Source organism: Bison bison, unplaced genomic scaffold (genome assembly GCF_000754665.1).
Source record: "Bison bison bison isolate TAMUID 2011002044 unplaced genomic scaffold, Bison_UMD1.0 scf7180017864328, whole genome shotgun sequence".
In the NCBI taxonomy this organism is placed as follows: Eukaryota; Metazoa; Chordata; class Mammalia; order Artiodactyla; family Bovidae; genus Bison; species Bison bison.
The window spans coordinates 1,705,639-1,722,945 of record NW_011494900.1 but is presented as its reverse complement, the minus strand read 5'-3'; the positions used below and the strand labels follow the sequence as shown (position 1 = coordinate 1,722,945).

The 17,307-nt window shown below is 41.1% G+C and overlaps 1 protein-coding gene across 11 annotated transcripts in view; it reads right to left on the bottom strand.

The window, feature by feature from the left end:
* Nucleotides 1–17,307, bottom strand: part of PDE4D (phosphodiesterase 4D, cAMP-specific) — a 1,610,544-nt gene that overhangs the window by 229,359 nt on the left and 1,363,878 nt on the right. For all 11 annotated transcript variants that reach the window (XM_010853473.1, XM_010853472.1, XM_010853471.1 and 8 more), the window contains one exon: nucleotides 7,796–7,987. In XM_010853473.1, the coding sequence (XP_010851775.1) occupies nucleotides 7,796–7,987 (192 nt within the window). The remainder of the gene's footprint in view (nucleotides 1–7,795; nucleotides 7,988–17,307) is intronic.

Below are 17,307 nucleotides of genomic sequence, written 5' to 3'. Positions count from 1 at the left end.
TGGAAATTATTAAGAGTTCAGTTCAAACTATTTAACATGGTTCTGTCTCAACAACTGAGCACCCGTTGAAGACTATAGAACTTCTCACTTGGGAAGGAGCTTCACACTGCCTCCCTCGCTTCCTGCTTCACACTGATTTTCTGCGATGCTTGCTTCTTATCACAATTATCAACAACCCAGTTTTGCAAAGATATGATGTCACTGAACAAAAATTAATGATCCAAAGTTGAAAATGGAAACGATTTCAAGCTGTTCATTCTGTAGGTGACTGACAGATGTTTCTGTGTTTCCCTTGAAAATTTCAAGTATCTGTCACACCCATGTGAGCTCCCTGTGGTGGCTCAGGATACCTAAGCCACTCTGGCCCTAGAGTCATTACTCTTATACCATCGAGTAAGAGGTGAGAACACTTCCTCAGTTGGGAAAACTCAGGAAATGGGCAAGGAGTTACCTGAACACAGCTCCTTTCTATATTTACCTAATGGTAGAGGACTTCTAAGGGGCTTCCCAGGTGGTGCTAATGGTAAAGGACCTCCCGCCAATGCAGGAAACATAAGAGATGTGGGTTCGATCCCTGGGTCAGGAAGATCCCCTGGAGGAGGGCATGGAAACCCACTCCAGTATTCATGCCTAGAGAATCCCACGGACAGAGGAGCCTGGCAGGCTACGGTTCACAGGGTAGCAAAGAGCTGGACACAACTGAAGCAACTTAGCACACATGTGCGCAGAGCACTTTCAAATGGCAGATCAAGGTTAGAAAAGACAAAGATGCTCATTAGCGTTAACAAGATCTAAAAATCTAGTTAAGTGGAGCTACAAACTTTTCATACAGATCCAGTGAGGACTAGAATCTTTGTAATGCAACATTTCTTTCTATTTTCAGAGATAGCTCAGTAAGACCAATGAAGAATAATGTAACCTGCCTGTAAAAAAATGAATAGATATGTAAGCAATCATTCTTCCTTTTTCAAATTCAGTACTAGAGGCTACATCACCTCTACTCAATAGTCACAGGAAAAGACCAAGAGCAGCTACACCTGAAAACTCACAAAGGCTCAAGAGATGGTGAGGGACTTGCTAACTGCTAACTGGTAAGGATGCTGAACCCGAACTCCAATACTGGGGCCACCTGATATGAAGAACAGACTCACTGAAAAAGACTCTGATGCTGGAAGATTGAAGGTGGGAGGAGAAGGGGATGACAGAGCATAAGACGGTTGGATGGCATCACCAACGCGATGGACATGAGTTTGAGTAGGCTCTGGGAGTTGGTGATGGACAGGGAGCCCTGGCATGCTGCAGTCCATGGGATCGCAAAGAGTCGGACACAACTGAGCGAGTGAACTGAACTGAACTGAAGGAAAGGACAGAAATTTGACATGGGGTTGGGGGATAGTGACTCCTGGCTGGGAGAATGACCACGTGGGACACTGCAAAGGCTGTTCAGTGAGATCGTATATTTCTATATGGTGACAGGGACTAATTAGCTAGACCACCAAGTGTGCCCTAGCTTTTTACGGTACATCGGGTCCACTCACCTCCTCCTCAATGCCCCTCCACACCTCCCCCATATGTATCAGTATGTAAGTACAAGTAAAGGGCTACTTAGATTACCTAGATTCTCTGTATTACTGTTTATTCAACAGAAGATGGGGGACTAGAGGTCCATTATACAGATGAACTGAAAAATGTTCTTTTTTGCATTATTATTGGGGCATAATTGCTTTGCAATGTTGTATTAGCTTCTGCTCTACAATGAAGTGGATTAGCTACCTTTATATATACATCTCCTCCCTCTTGGACCTCGCCTCTCATTGCACCCATCACAGAGCACAGAGCTGGGCTTCCTGTGCTTTAAGCAGGTTCCTACCAGCTATCTATTTGACGCATCTACTCCAGTATTCATTGCAGCTCTATTTATACTAGATAGGACATGGAAACAATCTAAATGTCCAATAACAGGTGAACAGATAAAGAAGAAGATGTAGTATATATACACAATGGAATATTAGCCATAAAAAGGAACAAAACTGGGTCATGTCTGTAGAGACACAGATGAAGTGTTTATCATACAGAGTGAAGTAAGTCAGAGAAAAACAAATGTCATATATTAACACGTATGTGTGGAATCTAGAAAAATGGTACAGATGAACCTATTTCCAGGGCAGGAATAGAGGCACAAACGTAGAGAATAGACCTGTAGACCCCGTATGGGGGTGGGGAAAGGGCAGGACATACTGGGAGATTAGGATTGAAAACAGCTTTGAACTGATATGGTTTGACTGACAGTTTGTATTCAATAAACTCTTAGTTTTATGACTAAATTCTATTTTTCTTGTCAGTGATAATACTCCTGTTACTTTCCTCAGTGGCTCATATCTGACTATTGGCGAATGCAAATAACATTACAGCATTAGATCAAGAGCAACAACAGAAGTAACTATTGTCCAGAAATTAAAGTAGTTTTAAGTGCATTTTGAAGAATTTAAGATGGAAAAACTACATATCTTTTATGCATTTATCCATGTATTCTGTAATTTTCTCCATGTTTCTTCATGACAGCACATGGGTAACCTTCTGTTATACCACTTATTTTGTAAGTAGTATTTCCTACTTTTATAAAATACTTGTTTACGCTTTATGATAGTTCAAGTTTACTTTTTATGTATTTATTTCTTTAGTGTACTCACGATAATCATTAAAAATTTACCTATGTCTTATGGTTCCAAATAGGAAAAGGAGTACGTCAAGGCTGTATATTGTTACCCTGCTTATTTAACTTATATGCAGAGTACATCATGAGAAATGCTGGGCTGAAGGAAGCACAAGCTGGAATCAAGATTGCCCGGTGAAATATCAATAACCTCAGATATGCAGATGACACCACCATTATGGCAGAAAGTGAAGAGGAACTAAAGAGCCTCTTGATGAAAGTGAAAAAGGAGAGTGAAAAAGTTGGCTTAAAACTCAACATTCAGAAAACAAAGATCATGGCATCTGGTCCCATCACTTCATGGCAAATAGATGGGGAAACAATGGAAACAGTGAGAGACTTTATATTTCTGGGCTCCAAAATCACTGCAGATGGTGATTGCAGCCATGAAATTAAAAGACGCTTGCTCCTTGGAAGGAAAGTTATGACCAACCTAGATATCATATTCAAAAGCAGATATATTATTTTGCCAACAAAGGTCTGTCTAGTCAAGGCTATGGTTTTTCCAGTGGTCATGTATGGATGTGAGAGTTGGACTGTGAAGAAGGCTGAGCGCTGAAGAATTGATGTTTTTTAATTGTGGTGTTGGAAAAGACTCTTGAGAGTTCCTTGGACTGCAAGGAGATCCAACCAGTCCATCCTAAAGGAGATCAGTCCTGGGTGTTCATTGGATGGACTGATGCTGAAGCTGAAACTCCAATACTGTGGCCACCTCATGCGAAGAGTTGACTCATTGGAAAAGACCCTGATGCTGGGAGGGATTGGGGGCAGGAGAAGGGGATGACAAAGGATGAGATGGCTGGATGGCATCACTGACTTGATGCACGTGAGTCTGAGTGAACTCCGGGAGTTGGTGATGGACAGGGAGGCCTGGCGTGTGCAATTCATGGGGTCGCAAAGAGTCGGACACAACAGAGCGACTGAACTGAACTGAACACACCATGGGCTTGTCCCTGGCTTCCATCTAAACCCAAATTGTTTCACCTTTGCTAAAGCTGGAAGATATGACTTTCAACCTGGTTCTTCATCCATCCAATATTACATATTATTATCTATGGGGTTTTCCAGCAATTTTCTTTCTAGTATTCTTATCCTATTCTCTTTCTATATTTTTTAGGTTTGGGGGCCATACTACAGAGCTAGTGGTATCTTAGTCCTTCAACTAGGCATGAACCTGGGCCCTGGCAGTTAAAGTGCTGAATCCAAACCACTGACTGCCAGGAAATTTCCTGTTCTCTTTATAATTGCAGTGTGGCTCTTTTAAACTCTCCCCCCTATTCTTAAGCTGCCCCATCCTCTTTTCTTTAGTTATCAATGGCTATACTTTCTTTTTTTTTTTTACTGAAATACAGTTGATTTATAATGTTGTACCAATCTCTGCTATATAGCAAAGTGACTCAGTTATAGACATATACTCTTTTTTATACTTCCTACTTGCATGAAAAAGTAGATATCATAAACCATCAATTCTCTAAATATTTCACCCATCCAGCTCCAAATTTATATTTCCTCTTTTCACTTTTTTTCATTGTTCTAAAGAATGCAGTACTTGTCTGTATTACTTTTCCAAGGTTAGTTCCTTCACTTGAGCTCATGATCATACTTTTGGTAGCAGCTACAACTCCATACTTAACCCTTGTGTCTCTCAGCTTACCTGTTCTGAATTAAAAAAATAAATTCCCTTGAACTCAATTTTCTCTCAAGCAACTTTAATTCTCTTTTCCCTTTTAACTTACTAACCTTTTAAAGAGATGCTTGCACTTGCTGATATCTCCACTTTCAATTCAGTCCTCCACTAATTCTATTCTTCCAATTCTACTATCCCACTAAGATGCTTCTTCCAGTGGCCCTCCCAAACTTAAGTCACTGCAAACAGTAACTGGTTCTTCGAATTTCTCCTGATCCTCTGCAGTGTTGTTTCTCTGTCCTTTTTCTTTAACTGTTGTCTTGTTCCTCCTACAGCTCCAGCCCCATTGTGTAAAAGTCAAATTCCTTATGCTGTCTACTTTCTACCCTGTCCCTATGTCAACATCATTGTTCATTTACAAGTTTGGGGTCAAAACTTCAGCATTCTCTTTGGTTCTCCTTGCCCACTGGTTGTCTCCCTACACACACACACACATACACACATACACACACACACACACACACACACAGCCTCTTGCCTCTGGATTAAACTGTCATCCCACCCCAACTCCCTTGCGCGCGCACACACACACACACACACACAGTCTTGCCCACTGGTTGTCTACACACACACACACACACACACACACACACACACAGCCTCTTTCCTCTGGATTAAACTGTCATCCCACCCCAACTCCCTTGCGCACACACACACACACACCGCTTGCCTCTGGATTAAACTGTCATCCCACCCCAACTCCCTTGACCTGGGCCTCCATCGCATTAAGCCTGTTTTGCTTCTATGAATTTCAACATGAACTCTTTCCCTGTAATCACTTCACTTTACTCAATCACTCAACAATAGAGTAATCAGAAGCAATAAAAACAAGAATGGGATCACGTGACCCCAGCTAAACACCTCTGTGATTGATTCCAGTCTTTCTCTCTTGCCACGTTTTCCTACCCACACCAATCAAACTGTCACTCTCTAACTGAGCCATGATTCTCCTCACCCCACATTATCCAAATGTTGCCCTCTTGGCCTGGCTTTCCCTGGTTGGCAAACTCTCCTTCTCCTCTCCTTTTCTCTTGTAGTTTTGTAAATGTCTCAAGGATGGTGCTTCTCACATTTTATGATGAAACTCTCAACTGTCAGCCCTCCTGCCCTGCCTCTTCTCCTACCCCATGCAGACTGGAAGCAATGATACACCTAGTTGCTCAGTAAGCATTTTTATTATGTGTGAATAAACGACCATCTTAAATTTCAAACCTAAGAAAACAAGACAAAGATAACAGAAATGGGACCAATGGGAAAAGGAGGTTGTTTTGTAATGAAGAAGAGTGGACACCATCAATACAATGAATTAATGATGAATATGGACTAATTGGGGCCTCCCAGATGGCTCAGTGGTAAAAGAATCTGCCTGCCAATATAGGAGATGCTGGTTTGACCCCTGGGTTGGGAAGATCCTCTGGAGGAGGAAATGGCAACCCTCTGCAGTATTCTTACCTGGAGAATCTCATGGACAGAGAAGCCTGGTGGGCTACAGTCTATGGCATTGAAAAGAGCAGGACACGACTAAGCACGCATGCACTGTGAAGTGTGAAGGAACAGCTGAACAAGGAAGTCTAAATCTCTAGCAGGCAGTGAGGTGTTATAGTTCTGGGGCTCAACTGAGGTTTCAGGGCCAGAGATACTGAGGAGTAAGTCATCTGATGAAAGCTGATAGCTGAACATATACATAAAAAGAATTTTCCAAAGCAGAGAGAAAAGGGTCTGCCTCTATATGTTGGAGATAATATGTTAAAGGGTGATAAGCAGAATCAGTGAAGAAGAGGGCTCTGAGCAGGAGGGAAGAGAGCACACAACAGTGATGGGAGCTAGATTAAATGCACCTTGTATTTCCTCTGATATCTGGCACCATGACTTCTACTTTATGGGTGACTGACACATATTATTTGAATTGGGATGATTTTCAGAGGTCAATATGAACTAAAGATACATTTCAGAATATTAAGGTAACACAACATATAAGGATATACAGCAAGTAGATGTGGATCTTGGAGTGGGTTTGGAAGAACGTGGAGAGAGATAATTATGGAAGAAGTTTCACTGCCAAAAAAGCAGATTAAAAAAGGAAAGTAAATTGGGTAGTTTTTGAAAGATGGAGGAGACAGGTGCACAGAGGTAGGTAATGACATACTTTTACCTGTAGCCTGCAAGGACAACAATTAGGACTTAAAAAATGTTTTTTCACTAATTATTTGACATAAAACCTGTCATTTCACAACATTATTAGTTGTTTGAGATTAAGAACCCTGTCTTAGAGTTTTCTTCTATCTCCTGTAATTGTCAAACAAAGACAGTTACACAATGGGAATTTTGTAATTCAGAACCTGAATCAAAGTGATTGTACTTTAGTTGCTCATTCCTAGGGAGAAGAGAGTATCATCATTTTATAACTATTAATAAATGGCAACCAAGAGCCATTTCATTTCTAGAATCTCATGTAGACCTGTTGGGATAACCTAATGACCTGTTAGAATACCAAGAATAACACTAGACATTCAGGGACCCCAAACATTCTTCTAAGATGTACTGCAACCTATCCTGAGCTTTTGAGATGGTGCCATGAGAAGATGCTGTTGTTATTGGACGGATGTATATGCAGAAGAGGAAACTGGACATTAACTCTACACAGAGGCTGAGTGATCTTAAATGACAGCAAAGGTACTAAGTAAGAGTCAGGTCCTATTTAGAAGCCTCCAGAAACTAGAAAACTAAAGAACATTAGAGTAAACAGGAATGGAATGTGCTGAGAAAATGAGCTAATGATGGTATGTGATCTGTAAACCAGCTTATCTGTTTTAATTACTTTCCAAGCTGTACCATGTCTTAAACGATATTCAAGACTGTCCAATGTTTTCTTTACTTGCCTCCAGTGATTAATATTCCAAAAATGGTTTAATTTAGGCAACCCTCCACAAAGATCTCTCAAATGAGCCAGCAAACCAGTGCTAACATCTGTTTGGTACATTAGTGAAGATGCATTCAAAGAGACACACATGCTAATATCATGGGGACTTGCAAACTGAGTTTAAAGCTTTTCAAAATATTCAGAAAGATTCACATGGTTAGGTAGCTAAATCTCAGTCAGGTCCTACACGAATATAAGCTAATGTTTTCAGTGTAAATGCCTCCATTAAAAATTTAATTCTCACTTTCCCCAGACAATGTGTTCTCTAGGAAAAATAAATGTCCTACCAAGAGTGAGAGCATATACAAATTCAATCTACTGTTTATCTTCAGTTTATACAATTTTGTCCATCATCCTTTTTAAATTAGAGAATGATGCAGTTGAGCAAACATCATTGGTTCTATCAACTCTAGAGAGAAATTTACTTGGTTTCCTCTAAGAGTTTCTTTGTCCCTTTGCTCAACCTCATACTTACATGTCACTGGCAATGGAGGAGTTCCGGGACATGGACTTTGGCGAGAGGTCATAATCGCTGTCGGAGCGGTACAGGAAGGACTCCCGACGCTGACTGTGGACAAAGTTTGCTTGGAGAATCAGGCCAGATCCCGGGCTGGTCATGGGATCCAAGGGACTCCGCCCTGAAGATGTGCCATTGTCCACATCGAAACTGTCAACAAGGAAGAAAAGGATGACATTGCCGTGAACTGTACGTTGATGTTTTATTTTTTTTTTTTTTCGTTGATGTTTTAATAAAGGGAGATTTCATTTTAGGAAGTAGGAAACCTAGCAACTGATTCCTTTTGTTAAAAAAATTATAATACCAGAATATACAAAAGAAAAATAACATACCGACTTCATATACTTTTCCTCCTAAGCTTATGAGTATTTCTGCTAACTGACCAGATATAAGATACATAGATCGCTCTGAACTCAATTTCAGTTAAAAAGGAACAATTCTGCAAAGACTGGTTCTCCTTAGAAGTCCTTTTATATAGTAATTCACTAAATATTTGGGTTCAATTCAACAAGTGCTCATGACATGTCTAATATCCTTGCTTCCCCAAAGCTGAGCTTCTCTGGAGTAGCTTCTCCACTCCTACCTACATCTATCGAATCACTAATTTCTGTTGTAGCTACTTCCCTCCATCCCCACTGCCAATATATTAAGTTCAAGATACCATCAACTCTCATTTATATTATTATAAGAGTTTTAAAAGTAGTCTCTCAAATCCATTTTTCACCCGGTATGACTCTCCTTAAAATGTAAACCTGACTATGTAATTCATCAGCTAAAAATCTTTCAGTAGCTCACTATTGTCCTCAGAATAAAGGTCACATTCCTTGGTTAAACTGACAGAATCACGGGCATCTGTCCTCAAGGACAATGAGCCCTTTTCCCAACCTTGACGTGCAATACTCTTCCACTGAGCAGTTCACGTTCCCTTCACACTCAACCACCGCCTCCCTGTCGCAGGCTTTCACCACCTAACCTTCTTCTCCCCAGTTACTCGGCACTACACTCTCCTGCCTAAACATTATTCATCCTTGATGACTTAGCCTCCACTTGAAATACTGACTTGATACCCCGGAGCTTCATGAGATGCCCTTCCTCTGCACCCCCAGGATTTGTTCCTACTCCCTACTGGTGGGGTTTATAAGGAGCTGGAAATAATTACCACGTGATCTCCATTCCTAGACTGTGAGCTGAGAATGAAGATTCTAGGTGTTCTAAGCACTCACATGGCACTTCAGAAAAGTGGTTTGAACTAGTGATCAAATGAATGAAAGGCACGATGCTTAGCAATATAGAGTTTAGAGTTTGGGGAGAAAAGAACTACAGATGCCATTCTTGATATCGCACACTTTATAACCGAGATAAACTTGCCACAGAGTTCTTCTAGTCAAACATCAACCAGTATTAAAATGAAGTCAACTCTTGTGTGTTCCTATAAGAAGAGGATGTTAGCTCCCGATAGCCCAGCAAGTATGTGGTTTAAAAATTTGTTAAATGAGTAAATGAGTGAATGAATTCAAGTTCAGTTGTTATCAATGTTTTCCCCATTACAATCTTTGTCTAAACTATCAACTAGCTAATTTTTAAATATTCTTTTGCTACTGGAGTCATTAATAACAGTATTATGACCCAAAGACTGAAGGCCACAGTGGAAGAATTATCCAGATGCTTGATGTTTCATGAATCACCTATGATTCTATGACCAAATGAGAACACTGACTCTAAACCAATCCATCTAGTAGAAAGTGAGCACGTGCACACACACACACACAAAGGAAAAACTCAAAATCTAGCTTAGCCAGTCACAAACATGTTTTTCAATTCAAATTTTCTTAGAATTTTGTCACTTTACAGATGCATTTATTTGGTCCTTAAAGGACACTGAGAGATTATCTACTTGAACAGATTCATTTTATAGACGAGGATGCTGCTGCTGCTGCTAAGTCGCTTCAGTCGTGTCCGACTCTGTGCAACCCCAGAGACGGCAGCCCACCAGGCTCCCCCGTCCCTGGGATTCTCCAGGCAAGAACACTGGAGTGGGTTGCCATTTCCTTCTCCAAAGCATGAAAGTGAAAAGTGAAAGTGAAGTTGCGCAGTCGTGTTTGACTCTTCACGACCCCATGGACTGCAGCCTACCAGGCTCCTCCGTCCATGGGATTTTCCAGGCAATGGTACTGGAGTGGATGTGCCATTGCCAGAAGAGGACACCAGCTCCTAGAAAGGTTAATTGACCAAAATTACCAAGCTAACTGGATTATCTACTAGCCCTGAAGCTCTCCCAGCTATAAGGCATAATCGTGTAAACCACAAATGTGTATTAGCAATGAAAAGAAAGTGAAAGTAGCTCAGTCCAACTCTTCGCGACCCCATGTAACAGTCCATGGGATTGTCCAGGCCAGAATACTGGAGTGGGTAGCCTATCTGTTCTCCAGGAGATCTTCCCAACCCAGGAATCGAACCAGGTCTCCTTCATTGCAGGTGGATTTTTCACCAGCTGAGCTACTAGGGAAGTCCTACGTGACACCCCAAAACGGACATCCGTTGCACGTGGACAGACACTTCATGCATCTGGGATTTTAGCAATCCTGAGGAAGGCCAGAGGGGAAGGATTTCTAATTATTACAGAGACTTATACCGGATCTCTGGCAAGTTCTTCTTGGATATGCTTAACTCAACAAGCATTTATTAAATACCTACCATGAGCACACTGAGTTACAAAAATAAAGGCAATGAGATTAATCCAGGCAGGGATATCTAAGAAATCTTCAGGGAAGAATGGTATTTAAAGAGGGATTTTGAAGGCATTCAGTATACAGTTGAAAGACATGGAAGACCTCTGCTTGGGGAGAGGATAAGGGGTGATTTCTGCTCTAAGGAGATAGTCATGGCAGCTCTTCAGCATGAGGAGGTTTTAATGTGAACATATAAAACAAATGTTTACGCTGATTTCCCTTCAATATTAAAATGTGCTCACTGTTTTAAAAAATAAACGATAAGTACCCTTTTCACACTATGCAGAAACGGAAGTATAAGAGCTACAGGAGCATGTTTGTGGTTCTGTTTTTCTCAGTTCACCTGAGGAAATACCAGTATTACTCCCAAATCATTAATTTGTTTTATTATGATTTAATTTATTATTAATCATTATTTGTTTTATTATGTTTTCAATTAAATCAAGAAAGTCTTAATTTAAAAAATTTCCCCACTGTCAGTTTTGTAACAAATACTGCTAAGTATCTTTAAAATGTTAACCTTTCTTTTTCAGTTATATTACCTATTAACACCAAACATTTATTAATAGGTCATAAAACACTTGATACAGGATAGTCCATGGGCTTTGATAGTTTTCTTTGCAGGTTGTAGTATAACAATTTGTCCACTAGAGGGAGATCATTTTCTTGAGGAAAATCTATTATAAACTTAAAAGTCAAAACTATTTATTTCTGAAAGATTCATGAAAACAACCTTTAAAAAATTTTTTTAATTCCCTTATAGGTCCATAGGAAGTGATTACCAAATATCGATAAAAACACATTAGCCTAAGAAATATTAATATTAGCTTTACAGCTAAGTCCTGTCAGTCGTGTCCGACTGTGCGACCCCATAGAGGGCAGCCCACCAGGCCTGGCCGTCCCTGGGATTCTCCAGGCAAGAATACTGGAGTGGGTTGCCATTTCCTTCTCCAATTCATGGAAGTGAAAAGAGAAAGTGAAGTCGCTCAGTTGTGTCCAACTCTTCACGCCCCCATAGACTGTAGCCTACCAGGCTCCTCCATCCATGGGATTTTCCAGGCAAGCGTACTGGAGTGGGTTGCCATTGCCTTCTCCATTTACAGATTAAAAATGACCTAAAAATGGCCACTGTTAGTAGGTATTCACTCTTACTTTTTAAAAAATGAGCTCTTTTGTAAATATTAGAACTGAGGATCTTCTCCTAGAAGAGATTTGGTTGAAAACACATCAAGGCAGTAATTCATTCAGCGGATAGCAAATTAACTGAGACTTTATTTAGGCTGAAAATATGGATGATTTCAAATAAGCTACTCATTTTTGAAATGTAACTTTATAAACAATGTCATGGTATTATTAATAAAACAAGTAGGAGATGAGGCGTAACCCTAACCTTAGATGTTGGTACCAAAGAGGTCAGTTGTGAATTTGCCAAACACATTCTTTGGCAAACACTTCAATATAATGAATCCTCCTTTGACTCACTGCCAACTAGATGGAGTCCAAGGATAAGACTGGACTGCAAGGAGATCCAACCAGTCCATCCTAGAGGAAATCAGTGCTGAATATTCACTGGAAGGACTGTGCTGAAGCTGAAACTCCAATACTTTGGCCACCTGATGCGAAGAACTGACTCATTGAAAAGACCCTGATGCTGGGAAAGATTGAAGGTGGGAGGAGAAGGGGGATGACAGAGGATGAGATGGTTGGATGCCATCACCGACTCAATGGACATGAGTTTGGGTAAACTCCGGAGTTGGTGATGGACAGGGAGGCCTAGTGTGCTGAGGTTCATGGGGTCGCAAAGAGTCGGACACAGCTGAGAGACTGAACTGAACTGAAGGATAAGATTAGCAGAAGTTTGGGAAAGTAAGTACAGAAGTAGGGAGAGTGAGAATGTCTGAGTATAATGACGATGGTGAGAATAATAATCACAATGATAATAAAACATCTAGAACACTCTCCAGGAATTGTGCTGTGTTATATATACGGTACCTCATTAAATCCCCACAATAACCCTTTGAAGTGGGCACTATATTTTCCATTTGACCAATGAGGAATCTCTGTCACAAAGAACTGACTCTATGTTAAGTGACACGTTCAAAGCCATACAGTTTCTAAGTGGGTTTTAAACTCAAGCTTTCTGATTTCAGGGCCTGGGAATGTCTCTACTGCAAAGCCGCCTGTTATTTGTTACAAAAATAGAAAAAAAAAAATCTCTTAGCTTCCTAACCTTGAAAGAATTTCAAATGTTAACTCATTGAAAGTAACATTCTGATCAATTTATGGATCAAGCATGCCAAGGCTAATTCTGGGGCTTGGTCTTTATGAGCCTCAGTTTTGGAATTCCAAGATCCCTATTTTCCCAGTTATGAACACAGTGGGAAGGCGCAAGAGTCTCTGTTACAACCCCTGTGGTAGGTTTCTTTCCAGAGTCTGCAAGCTCATTTGGAACAGGGAGGGTTGGTGAGTCTGCAGAAGGTAGAGGGGTGGTAAAGAGTTGTGGCCCTGCCAGCCTGCTGCAATCAGAACTGCTGAAGGCTGTGTGCACTCGGCACTACTCGTGACCATTCACTCCACTCAGGACCCTTTCTGTGGAACCTGCCAACAACAACAAAAAAACCCCAAAGAGTATACAAGCAAATTGACCAACCAACCAAACTGCTCCCCAGCTCTCTACATTGTTCTGAATCAGCACAATTACTGGACTACATGTCCTGATCCACTTTCCACTTGGCCTCCTTCGCTATTCCCACACTTTGTGTTTCCTGACCTTGCAATCACTGGTCCACTTAGGGCCATTTCTCTTCTTTTTTTGCCTGATTTTAGACCCTGCTCCTCTGGTTTATGCATTTTGCATCTCTTTTTGCCCATAATGTGGAATCTTTCCTGAATCATGGTTCTGCTGTTTTCATGGATGAACAGCTCATCTCATGTTGCCTGGCCATCAGGACCTTATACTCGACGCTGATCCCCAGCAAGGAGCTGGATGGAGGTGAGCCACATGAGGAGTCCAGTGGGGCCGCTTCAGGGAGCCCCGATGTAAAGATGTCCCATTTCCAAAGCAGCTCTGAAGAGCTCCAACAGGGAAGACCCTGGAGGGAACCCAGTAGCTGCTGAATGCTGGAGGGAACCCTGAAAGCCTCCACTCATGCCAGGAACATCTCAGAGCTGCTTCTGTCACTTTGTATTAACATCAAGGGTGCACTGACAACAGAGATCTTCCCACTGGGAGGTGGGAGATAACCAAAAATATTCTAGGACATTCACTTGGGAATTAGAAAGCAAAGCAAAGTTCAGTCGCTCAGTCATGTCCGACTCTTTGCAATCCCATGAACCACAGCATACCAGGCCTCCCTGTCCATCACCAATTCCCGGAGTCCACCCAAACCCATGTCCATTGGGTCAGTGATGCCATCCAACCATCTCATCCTCTGTTGTCCCCTTCTCCTCCTGCCCTCAATCTTTCCCAACATCAGGGTCTTTTCAAATGAGTCAGCTCTTCGCATCAGGTGGCCAAAATATTGGAGTTTCAGCTTCAACATCAGTCCTTCCAATGAACATTCAGGACTGATTTCCTTTAGGATGGACTGGTTGGATCTCTTTGCAGTCCAAGGGACTCTCAAGAGTCTTCTCCAACACCACAGTTCAAAAGCATCAATTCTTCGGTGCTCAGCTTTCTTTATAGTCCAACTCTCACATCCATACATGACCACTGGGAAAACCATAGCCTTGACTAGATGGACCTTTGTTGACAAAGTAATGTCTCTGCTTTTTAATATGCTGTCTCAGTTAGAAAACATGGTCTAAATTTTAAATCATGGTTCTACCACTTTTCTAGTTGTATGCTCTTAGGCAGTTACTGTACTAAGGCTCCATTTCCTGATAAGGACAATTACAGTATCTAGTTTTAGGGCCCTATGTAATGTTTAGAAAGCATTCAGCACAGTGCCTGGCAGCTAGCACCTTCCCAATATATAGGATCTATTGTTACTTTAACTGTTATCACTCTTTTGCTTTGAGGGGGACTTTCCATCCAGATTGTTCCTGAGCATGCTGCCTTGGGAAGAACCTACTGGGGAGGGTGGGGTAGGGGAGAGAGGGAACTGAGAGCTGGAATCGGCCTTGGCAATCAATGCGGTGACAGGTGCTGGAGCCAGATCGCTCTCACAACTTGAGCTGCTTTTACAACTTAGCTGTGTGTCTCCACCCCACTCTGTAATTCCAGTGTGATAACATCCGGGGAGAGGGTGGAGACTGTTGATTTTTCTCTAGATATTCCTCACTGAAGAAAAAGAACAATTTCCTGCTAGGAACATGGAAGGCGTGGAAATCCCGACATCCTGGGTGGGGCTCCAGGCAAAAAGAATAAGCAGGAACAGTCCTTCAGATACCAGGCCACTGGGTGTAGCTTGGTACCTATACTCGCTGCACAATTACACTGCTGTTTATTTTCCTGTACCTGACTCTTTTGCGTATGGTAGCCCATGCCATTGGCGCTACGATGGAATCCATTTTGGTGCTTTACCGCTCAGGATGAGGGGGCTGATTTGCCCCCAAGCTTAATGAAATATAAGCAGAGTTGGATAATCATTTAAAAATATTTTTTTCCTCTCTATAATAAGTGTTTTACCCACTGTTATCAATACTACTAGGCTATGAAACTGTTTCTAATCAACATCAGTGATATTTTCCATTCAGGAATTTCTTGCAGATCGAGTACCTTCTCTGGAGTAAAGAAAATACTGCTTCTTCCAATTCCCTACCTCAATATTTACTTTGCTAGGGTTATCTATAGAAATGAGATTGTAGAAAACGGCATTTTACAGAGAGGTGCATGAATGGCGATCTTCCTCAAATCAATCCCAAAGCTCCATTTCAAATTTGCATAGGACATCATGAGAGCGCCTAGTATTCAGGACGTTAGTAAAGTAGAAAGTAAGTGACGCTGTGCATGTTACCTTGCATAATATGTATATTTGCATGAAGGATGTGTAATTTTACCCTTTGTTTTCACAGATCATTTTTTATAAACAAAGGCCTGACACAAAGGGGAAAGCTGTGCGCTTCTTTATGGGTAAAAATACCAAATGATCTCAGGGAGCATAGTATTTGTTTCTGACATGCCCATGACACTCCTGAGTCACAGAGGCCAATAAAGAGACTCAAGTTGAAAACGATGGCGTGAGTTTAATGTTTGGGTTGGAGGCCAAAACGGATAAGCTGGACTTGCTTTGTAAGTTTTTGCCAAACGGGATGGCAAAAGGCCAATGTTTCTAAAAGGTTCAATCTAAAGTTTAAAAAGCTCAAACTCAGAATTATTTTATTTGAGGTTTATAGGTGATTTATTTAAAAAAATTATTGTAGTTGATTTATGATGCTGTGTTACTTTCTGCTGTACAGCAAAGTGATGCAGTTATACATATAAATATATACATTTTTCAAATATTCTTTTTCATTATAGTTTATCATGGCATACCATTACAGGACTCTGTGCTGTACAGTAAGAGCTATTGTTTTTCTATTCTATATATAAAGGTTTACATTTATTAACCCCAACCTCCCACTCCATCCCTCCCCTCAAACCACTCCCCTCTCCACAGCAACCACCAGTCTACTCTCTGTGTCTATGACTCTGGTTCATAGATGCTAAGTCGCTTCAATTGTGTCCGACCCTTTGCGACCCTATGGACCGAAGGCCGCTAGGCTCCTCTGTCCGTGGGATTTTCCAGGCAGGAATACTGGAGTGGGCTGCCATCCTCTCCTCCAGGGGATCTTCCTGACCCAGAGATCAAACCTGCATCTCCTGTCTCCTGCATTTGCAGGCAGGTTTTTTATTACTAGTACCACCTGGGAAGCTCCTGTTTCATAGACAGGCTCATTTAAATTTGTGTCATATTTTAGAATCCACATATAAATGATATCATATGGTATTTGTCTCTGTGACTTGTTTCACTTAGTAGGGTAATCTCAGCCTCTTCTATCTCTGGTTGTTCCTTGAACACATGTGAGCACTCCCTCCCCAGAGCCTTGGCATTAGCCAGAATATTCTTGACCCAGGTATCAGTCAAATGCCACCTTCATGATGAGATATTCCCAGACTCCTCTATTGAAAATTGCCACTCTAATCTAGCCTTTCCTAGCCTCCTAGTGAGAGAAACTCTTGTATATTGTTGAAGGAAATGTTTGTTGGTATGGTCACTATGGAAAGCAGTATGGAGGTTCTTCAAGAAATTAATAGAACTACCATATGAATCAGCAATTCCAATTCTGGGTATATAATATCCAAAGGAAATAAAACCACTATCTTGAAGAGGTATGTTCATTGTAGCACTATTTATAATAGTCAAGATATGGAAATAGCCTAAGAGTCCAATGACTAAGGAATAGATAAAGAAATACACACACATATATGGAGTGAATATTATTCAGCTACAAAAAAGAGAAATTCTGCTGCTTATAATAACATGGATGAATTTTGAGGGCAATCACACTAAGTTAATAAGTCAGAAAGAGAAAGACAAATCCTGTACGATCTGATTTATATGCATAATCTAAAAGAAGCCCACGGACAACAGGGAATAGATTAGTGATTGTTGGGGGCTGGGCTCCAAAATCACTGCAGATGGTGACTGCAGCCATGAAATTAAAAGACGCTTACTCCTTGGAAGGAAAGTTATGGCCAACCTAGATAGCATATTCAAAAGCAGAGACATTACTTTGCCAACAAAGGTTCATCTAGTC